This window comes from Phasianus colchicus, chromosome 4 (assembly GCF_987193195.1).
Source record: "Phasianus colchicus chromosome 4, bPhaCol1.hap1.1, whole genome shotgun sequence".
Classification (NCBI taxonomy): Eukaryota; Metazoa; Chordata; class Aves; order Galliformes; family Phasianidae; genus Phasianus; species Phasianus colchicus.
In genome coordinates this window covers 46,401,820-46,411,325 of record NC_143439.1, presented here as the reverse complement: position 1 = coordinate 46,411,325, position 9,506 = coordinate 46,401,820, and the positions used below count along the sequence as shown (strand labels likewise).

General features: G+C 37.7%; 1 protein-coding gene across 4 annotated transcripts in view; it reads left to right on the top strand.

Annotated features, from left to right (window-relative positions):
• Window positions 1-351: 351 nt before the first annotated feature.
• The window catches only part of CEP135 (centrosomal protein 135), a 33,084-nt gene continuing 23,929 nt past the window's right edge, over window positions 352-9,506 (top strand). For 3 of the 4 annotated variants that reach the window (XM_031588610.2, XM_031588612.2, XM_090139420.1), the window contains exons 1-7: window positions 353-595; window positions 2,282-2,427; window positions 3,327-3,517; window positions 3,833-4,000; window positions 5,659-5,800; window positions 7,376-7,460; window positions 8,313-8,441. In XM_031588610.2, the coding sequence (XP_031444470.2) occupies window positions 2,315-2,427; window positions 3,327-3,517; window positions 3,833-4,000; window positions 5,659-5,800; window positions 7,376-7,460; window positions 8,313-8,441 (828 nt within the window). In that variant the 5' untranslated portion in view covers window positions 353-595; window positions 2,282-2,314. Of the gene's footprint in view, window positions 596-2,281; window positions 2,428-3,326; window positions 3,518-3,832; window positions 4,001-5,658; window positions 5,801-7,375; window positions 7,461-8,312; window positions 8,442-9,506 lie in introns of all 4 variants that reach the window. The other variant, XM_090139419.1, reaches the window with a different exon arrangement.

The following is a 9,506-nucleotide window of genomic DNA, read 5'->3' as shown; positions in this document are numbered from 1 at the left end:
CTCTGGGTACTGACGGAGCGCTGCTCTATTTCTCAATTGCTTTTTTCCTTCCTCTTAGTAGGCGTGATGTAGCATCACTATAGGCTCCGGAAAGCCTCGTTAAGCAGCAGGGAGGGCGGGGTTATGCGCAGCAGACGTTCCCCTCGCTCAGCCCGGGCAGCCTTGACGAAGCCCGTAGGCACAGCCAGGCCCCTCAAGGCGGAGCCGGCTCCGCCCCCGCCTCCCGCCCCGCTCCCCAGCGCGAGGGCTGCCGGTCGCGCGGCAAGGGGCGGGGCGAGGCGGCAGGCGCGGGCAGCGGTTGGCTGGGCCGGCGGCGCGTGCCGCGTTGCTGTGGTGACGGGGCGGAAGTGGTTGCTGCGCCGCGCGCCATTTTCAAACCGGCGGCGGGGCCGGGGCCGGGCCTCCCGCGGGCTGTTGGGGCTCCTGCCGCAGAACCGGCCGCTGCCGCCCGATGCGCTCTGACCAGCAGAATCGCGGATTAGCCCGGCAGCCGCTGGGCTCCAGTTCCCTCCGTGCTCTGCCGATGCCTAGGTGACGCGTCTCGGCGTCTGCTCCGTGGTTTGCCCTGGAAGAATTTACCTTCAGCAGCGTGTCGGTAAGGCAGGAGCCGGAGGGAGGGCGGCCGGGAGAGGAGTAAGGGCGGGCAGGTGTGCGCACAGCCGCGCCGTGTTCGTGTGCCGCCGTGCGCTTACACGGCCTGGCGCCTCGTTACACGGCGGGCTGATCCTGCAGCTCTCGCTTTTTGTATTCGTAAACGCGATCGCTGTCAGAGGCACGGGATGCTGAGTTGGGTTGAGCTCAGGCTGTACTGAAGCCGTACTGCCGTTCTTACACGCGTTTTGTATCTCCAGAAAACCCTGTTTTCCTGATGGAGAGGTCATTGAAGGCTTTGTGATGTGATAAGCCCTAGCAACAGGCCTTGAGTTTAGGATGTGAGATTTGTGCTGTGATTATCTGTAAGAGCTGGGTCTGGAATTACTGGCACATAATGTCTTTCCGATTCCACTCTCCTGTGCGAAAGACTGTACAAAGATTAGTGTCCTTAAAGAATCCTGTGTCTGGTGAGCACTCTGAAGCAACAACCCCCAGCTCTTCTGGTTATTTTAATTCCTTTACATCTTTTGGACCTACACCACAAGTTACCTTACCCATTTCTTGGACTAATTTTGTTATCAGATGTGGCTCTAGGGAATGTAAGATAATACTTTCTCCTGTTTAATTAAGGTAGTAAGAATGAATTGATACAAATTTCTCAATCTTAAGAAAGGAGAAAGGCATGACAGTGATTCATCCTAAGAGTTCTTGGTATCTCTTAATCCTAGACTACATTTAGGAATGACACCTCACTTAAATGTTGGTTTCAGTGGTTTAACAAAATCCTGTATCCACTTCTTGGTCATACTGGAGCACAAACAAACATTGTTACTGTACAAAAACCTTTATTCCCTTACTTGCTATAAAGCAGTTTTGCTCTTGCTGTTACTGTGAAACTCTCTCAAGGTGATTAGTGGAAAAATCCTTTTTCTTTCCAAAACATATGCTCTTAAATCAAGCCTGATGAGCAGCTGTAATTAATCTTTTTAACTCATCTAATTCTTATGGAGAAGACGGGCTCAAGAGTTATCACCTTACTTCTGCAGTAAGATGGATCTGTGAGACGTGCAGTCCCTAATTCAAGAATGCTCAACATTGCTATAGAAATATAAGTACTGCCTTGTAAATTCTAAAAACAAGATTTAGATGTGAAAGATAAAAAGTATACAGTTTTTTTGGGAACAGTCTGGATTATGAAAGATGCTACTCTGATGGCTGATTCAAGAAATCAGAATCTACTTCTTTGTCATCTTTATAGAAAGATCTTTTTACAGTGCAGTTCTGGAAAGAAAACTCATGTGTTTGTACTCTTAAAATCATAGACTCGTGGAATGGCTTATGTTAGAAGGGGCCTGAAGGTTCATACAGTTCAACCCCCCTATGCGCAGGGTTGCCAGCCAATTGATGACACTCCTCATTCAACCTGGCCTTGAATGCTTTCTGATGTTAGGAAATGCTCAGAGATAAACAATTAATTGGCAAGGCAAATATTTTAAAAAATGTATGTAAATATGTTGGAAACTTTTTGGTTGCCTTATGATTCTGTTTTACTTTACCTAAATTTTCAGAATACGCTTATGTATTATACAATAAATTATTTTTCCATTACTAGTTTCTGTGTTACTCCTGCTTTAAGGGACAAGTGCTGTAACAGACTATATTTTGCAGCTGTCATTTTTTTCCTCAGTGTTACAAAAGCCACTTTGGAACTGTGTTTACAATGACGACAGCAGCGGAGCGGAAGTTTGTTAACCTCAGGAAACGTCTGGATCAGCTGGGCTATCGGCAGCCCTTGGGAGTGGAGAGTTTACCTTTGGTGGAAAAGCTTTTTAGGTATTCCAAAGGAGATTCTTTATTGATTAAAAAAAAAAAAAAGCACATTGTATTCGTATAGTAGGCATTGTTTGATTTTTGTTTTATTTTTTTATGTGAGGGAAATAGTTAGCCTAAAGATTATTTTCAAACAATCTTATTTCAAGGCTAACATTTGGTTTCAGCATATGATGAGTCAAGTGGGTTTGCTTAAGTTATAAGAACATCGTAAGATTTATTTTAAATCAGTTATATTGTTAAGATAGTCTCTAAGGATCTACAATTAAGGGAAAATTCAATTTTCTAACCTTACCACTTAGCCAAAACAGTTGTTGCTGTTATGCTGATAATTAGAAGACACGCTTATAGATGGTTGTATAATAATCCCCATTGTCTCTATTGTATCTGAGCATAAAGCATTCACAACTCCATTGTTTGTTATTCCATTTGGAGAAGTTTAAGTTTGCTGTCTTTGCTGTTGCGCAGGATAATAATAGAAGAACAAACTTTCTTGTCAGCTTCTTAACTTCTCTGATGTTTCATGGCTTTGATGCAATAGGAACATAATAATTTCCATAGTAATCTAGTTATATCTGACTAAACATGCAAAAAAAAATTGGTTCTAGTAATAGTTAACATCTAATGCATATAGAAGCAAGTGAGCTTATTGAATTATCAGTTGTAAATTTTTCCATATCTTTGTTTTGTGTATTTGTCCCACCCTTTCCTATATACTTTTTTTAAGTGAATGATTTTTGTCTTTGCATTTTTCTTACATTAATGTTCTTTGTTTTTCTTGCAACTTATGTGTTCTACGTTTAACATGGTCTGGTTTTGTTTCTAAGGTTTTAATAAATATTTGAAGCAATGGTTTAAAGGCTGATAACGTTCTGATCTTGTCTGCTGGTCCTTGATTCTAGTGACCTTGTTCATACAACTGAGAGCCTGCGCAGTGCAAAGTTATCTGCTGGAAAAATTGAAAAAGAATGCAGCAATTATGATGCTATTATAGAACCGTATAAAACTGAGAATGCAAAACTTACCAGGAAAAATAATGAGCTGCATTTGGAAATGTTAAAACTGAAAGAGCAATCTGATCATCATATTAAAGGTAATATAAAAATTATGAGACTTCTTAAGAGTTCTTCAGTGTCAAAAGTGTGGACAAATCTGCAGATTCATTTATTTGTAGTTCTACTTGTAAGTGGTTGTTAATTTTGGTGCCTTTAATTAAGACTCATGTGAAGGTATTCCTTTTGTTATTAAAAAAACAATATATTAGAGCTTATGTGTACATCTGTAGGTATATGTAAACTTACCAATGGGTATTTGGAAACTTTCCATTATGAAAAAAGAATATAAGCATTGTTTTAATACCTATTTTAGTGAATAAAAAAGATAAAATTGCTCTTTCTCTCCCTTGAAGACTTGAAAGCCAGCTTAAGGAGTGTTGAAAATGAAGCAGCTGACTTGAAATTCCTGAATAACCAGTATGTGCATAAAATTAAACTGCTGGAAAAAGAGAGCAAAGCCAAGACTGAAAAAATTCAGCAGCTTCAGGAGAAGAATCTGCAAGCAGTTGTGCAAACTCCTGGTGAGTGAAAATAATCCCAGGTAATGTTTCTCTTGGCTTTTTTTTTCTATCTTTTTTTGGCTTTTCAGAATATACATATATTTTTTCCATATAGAAAGTTTCCATATAGAAAAATTACTGAAGTAAAATGACAGCGTCTAATAGAATGACATTAGCTTTCAAAACTTTGGGCTCTGAATTCAGTCTTCCTCTCTGTATGGAAGAAATCTGATCAGTTGTGCTGTGGACAAATTTGTATACAAATTTGAATTCATTAGAATTAAAGCATTTATTAATTTAAAGCATGGCTGAAAGGCGCTGTTGCTCAGTGGCTTTTATTTCCATTTTTTAATGCTACTCCTAATCTAGTCTTTTTTCTTAATGTATACTTGAGTGTTTTGATAGCTAACTGATGCTATGTAAATGAATAATTAGGATTTTTATTAACCAAGATCAAAAAGTACCAAGATGCAAAATATGTCTGCAGACAAGTGGTCCAACCCTCTGAAAGCTTACAGCTTTAAAAGATTTTTTTTTTTTTTTACTAACTTAAGATGCTAAGGATATTACTGTTGGATTAATTACTTCTTCCATTGTTTCAATTTTTCTTCATTTTGTTTCAAATTAAGGGCAATAACAGAAAATGTACTGTAAAATTAATTATTTCCTTCAAAGTCATTTGATTTTACCCATCTTTTTGGCATCTGAGGGAAATAATAATGTAGTGGGGTGAAATAAAAATCATACTTTTTCATACCTTTCTATATTCTATGTTCTTTGCTTCAAAGATGCTGTTACACTTCTGTCTGTCTTCGTCATTCTTAACTACTTGTTCACAACTCTTACAAGATTTTTCCATACTATAGCATCAAAAACTAAACATACTTATTTGTTTGATGGAGAGTAATTTTTCCCTCTGTAAAATATATTTTGCTTTTTTAAAATATAATGCTGTCATGCAAGCAAATAACCTACTTTGCTTGATATGTTTATGATACAAATGATAGTAGGATAGAAGGAGAAGGAATACTTGTAAACGTTGCAGAAGTTAAGCTAGTCATGAAATGGCTTTTAAATTTGAAAACAGAATGTTTTTTGTGATCTTTTACCTTAGGTTTTTTTTAGTTGTTTTCATTAACTGCTAGGGGAACTGATTAACAGTGCCAAATGACCACTGCTTCTGTATCCCTTCTTTTGTTAGTAAATCTGTTCCTGTCCTTTGCTCCTTAATTTGCCTGTTTTCTGTCTTCTTGCTTTCTCTCTCTGTTGCTGAATGCACATTTGTTTTCTTCAAAGAGCCAAAGGCTTTATTTGTGCCATTATTATTAAAGACTCTTAATGCATATAGATAGTGTTTAAGCTGGAAGGAAGGTAAATCGGTTACAGATTCAGCAGGTTCAAGCTGTAAACTATTTTGAGATTTAAGCACTAGAGCAATTGACTTGTACTAGACTTCGCCTATTTCCTTATTTTAAAACTGAACTTCAGCAAAACCAATGCTATCTACAGGAATGATGTCTGGATTGTACAAATTTTATTAACTTATTTCACTCAGATTAAAATGATGCTTTATGTCAGTTCAGAAGCAGTGAATAAATATAGAATCGCACTTTGTATAAAAGGTGAAGACTCTCTTGCTTTAACATCATGTAATAGCTATTCGACTTTGGCTTTTTCAGGTGGCAAAAAAAGAAACATCCCATTCAGGCGTCAACGCATGCAGATAGACCAGCCTGTCCCTCCATCAGCTGTTAGTGCCTATCCAGTGCCTCAGCCAGAGGACCCGTACATTGCAGACCTTCTTCAGGTGGCTGATAATCGGTAATCTAAAGAATTTTTAAATGTTAAAGTTAGGCGTTAAATATCCGCTGCTGTGACTTCAACACCTCCTTCTGCCTTTCAAGTTTGCCCAAGGAAAAAGGTTTTGTGATGTTTTGAGAACTTTATAGTTCTTAAATGGGATTTTACTTAGTGATTGACCTTGCTGCTTCTGTTGAAATTGCAATGATATTTAATATGCTACTTATATGCTTAAAGGATTTCTGTTAAGATTTCTATACAGGATTTACTCTTGCACTGAATGTTAAGCAAGGGATTCTGGAAAAAAACTAGGCATAACATTTTGTGCAGGAAGAAACTGATCTTTTGTGTTTATAGTGGAAGGCTAGCATATTCTCATTTATGCAATACTATTTTTGGCTTGGAAACCTACATTACAAAAGGTTCAATACAATTTTTCTAATTCTGAGTATGCCTGTAAGTGGATTTACTTGATAAGGTTTTGTTAGTGAGGAAGCTGCAGGAGTGGCCTTTGTGAGAGGAGATCAAGGACTGTCCTGTGCCAGACACAGCTGACTTCTTCAGCTGGCTCCAGAATGAGCCCACCAATAGCCAGAGCTGAGCCCATCAGCCAAACTAATGGTGCTTCTGTGAACTACTTGAGAACAAGTTTGAAAAAAAAAAAAAAAAGAAAAGCAGCTATTAGAGGGAGGAGTGAGAAAACACCTGAACAAGTGGATATGCTCTGAAGGAGGCTGCAGTCTGTGGAAAGAAAAGCCACATTGGAACAGGCTCCTGGCAGGACCTGTGGCCCATGGAGAGCCCATACTAGGGCAGATTTTATGGCAGGAACTGTGAGAGATGGGGCACATATACTACAGCTGTCTGTTTTAGGTGGACTGTAACCCTTGGAAAGGATGCATGCTGAAACAGTTTTTAAAGAATGATGGCCTGTTTTTTGCTGTGATGGAATGAATTTTCTTCCTAGTCACTAGAATGGTGCTGTCTTCTGGATTTAGGATGAGAACAGTGTTGGTAACACCATTGCTTTAGTTGTTGCTAAGCAGTGCTTACACAGAGCCAAGGACGTATCAGCTTCCCGTGCTGCACTGCCAGCAAGGAGCTGGGAGGAGACAGCACTAGGACAGCTGATCCATACTGGCCAAAGGGTTGTCCCATATCCTGTGGTGACATACTGAACAATAAAGTTTGGGGAGTTGGCTGTGGGGGGCAACTTCTTGAGAACAGGGGGTAGAATAGTGGGGGATGAAGGTTGAGCCTAGGAAATGGAGGTGAGTGGAAGATGGTCTTGATTTGTCGTTGTTTCTTATTATCCTACTCAATTGCTAACAAATTTATCTTCCTCAAGTCTTTATCCCACTTTCCTTTTCAGGAGATGGAGTGAGAGGATGAGTGAGGGTCTGACAGCCAGGCAAGATTGGCCTGCCACAGTATCTCAAACAATAGTTTCTATATTAATATTTTGTATCAGCAAAACAGTTTTCTTTTTGGTGAAATATTTCCATTCAGGAGCAAAGAGAAAATAACAGTATTGAACTATTGTGCATGGAGGGCTCATTCATGAATCTACATAAACAGAATATTGCTATGTTTCAGAATACAAGAACTTCAGTCAGAAGTGACACAGTTACAGGAAAAACTAGAGATATCAGAAAACGGAAAGAAGAATTACAGCAAGCAGGTATGTTTACATTTATTTCACTATTTTGTTTTTTTTGTTTGTTTTAATTAATTGTAATAGCCTTGATTTTAATTTTATTTTTATTTTAACCTTGTAGGTGTTATAAAATACAATTATTTTATTTTTACTTTAACCATTGTAGGTGTTATAAAATATAATTCTTTCTTTCCTCTCTGCTGTTTTGAATTTGTAGCTGTGAAGACAGCAGCAACATTAAAATGCTATCCCACCTCTTAAAAGTTACGTTAAATAAATTGTAGTTGATGATTATAAGCTTAATTTTTTGTACATCTAGGGTTTTTTAGTGTAGAAATATCCACCTGTTAAAATTAATTTGATCTACAGGTACATTAGGATAATTTTTTTATTGTTTGGACTGGTTATATTTCGTTTTTTTCAGAGGTTAATTCATGGACAGCAGATCTTACAGCTCTTTAATTAGGTTGGATCAAAAAGACAATACAATACGTACAAATGAAGGAATTGCATCAGGTGTTTGTATCTTGATGTATCTTTCAATATCTGAGGGGTAGTGGACCCAATCCCAACATCATTTTTTCAGTCATATATTGGTGAATTAAATTCTTTGGTTGCTCTCCAAGAAAATAATCTGCTAGGACTTGTTCCATGTTGTTGGTGGTTCTTTTCTCTCCCATAAATTTTATTAGTTTAGTTTTATTTCAGAGAAATCGCTTTGTTCAGAAAAATGTGGAATTCAAGAAAATTGAATACTAAATTTAAAACTGTAATTGTTAGAGACATCTCTTCTTCCTGAGCGTTACATAGGAGTGTATCAGAACAAAGGTACTGTTAAATGCTATAGAAGATGATGAAGGTTTTCTTTCTTCAAAGGTTGAGCTTAGAGACAAAGAAATAGAACGCCTAATGCTAGCATTGGATGGTGGTCGTTCTCATGAAGTTGTATCTCTGGAGTCAAGAAGTAAAAGTAATGAGAAACTTATTGCTCAATTAAATATGCAGGTAATGAATGAATTGCTGTTGATTAATCAAAATGAGAAATACTAGCAATTTAAAAAAACAATCCACAAACAACTTTTAGATCTTCTTTCAAAAAGAAAATTCAGTATCAGATAAAAATCAACAAATTTAACTTACTTTGCTTTTTAGGTGGTATAGTTTCTTGTCTAAAGAAATTTCTTGTTTTAAGAGCCTGTTTTTTGTAAAGAATTTAATGTATGCACATCTGTGTATACTAAACAGAGTATTCAGGAAATTTCTGTATGATACAGTGTTTTGACTTAGTTTGAAATCACTTATTTTATTTTATAAATGTATACGTGTACATTTTATTTATGCCTTTGGAACTAACTCTGGTATATATACTTACCAAGAGGTCTGCAGGTAATCTCATCACATAGTGGGAAATCCTCTTAATTCCAATGGTCCTCACCTTTACTGCAACACAGACTTGCAAGAAAATAATAAGCTTAGGAATAAGGATGTTGTGTTTACTGTGCATGTTAGCATGCATACATTATTGATCTTAGATTTCTGAATCTAATATAAGGCAGACTGGAGTACAGATGAAGTATAGTCTATCTCTGAATTTATACTATGTATTTACCGTCTGGATACTGTTTGTGTATCATATACAGGGTCACAGAGAGCCAGGCTGCAGAGCTCATTAGCTTAGCTTCAGTGATGCAAAAATATGGTATGAGCTATGACTTGGAAGCAATACTGCTGTTTTCAGTGATCCTGAATTAGTAAGTCGTGTTGAAGATAAATTGATTATACAGAGTGAACCCAGGCTTCTATACTATATTTTCAGATCTGCATAAAGTAGATTTGAGGCCATCAAGGCTATTTATTCAGGCTTAGTGCCAATCTACCACTTTTAATCTCTGACAGTAAATGGATCGATTCTATATAGTAGCATTTACAACCATGAAAAGACCCACATTGTGTTCTGTGCCTAGAACTGAACTTCTTTCTGGAGTACTCAGGAAAGTTATGTGGAGATGGAAGTGCAGCACCTCTGATAGGTTGAGATATTTATTTATTTTTCTTCCTACACTGCCTCTC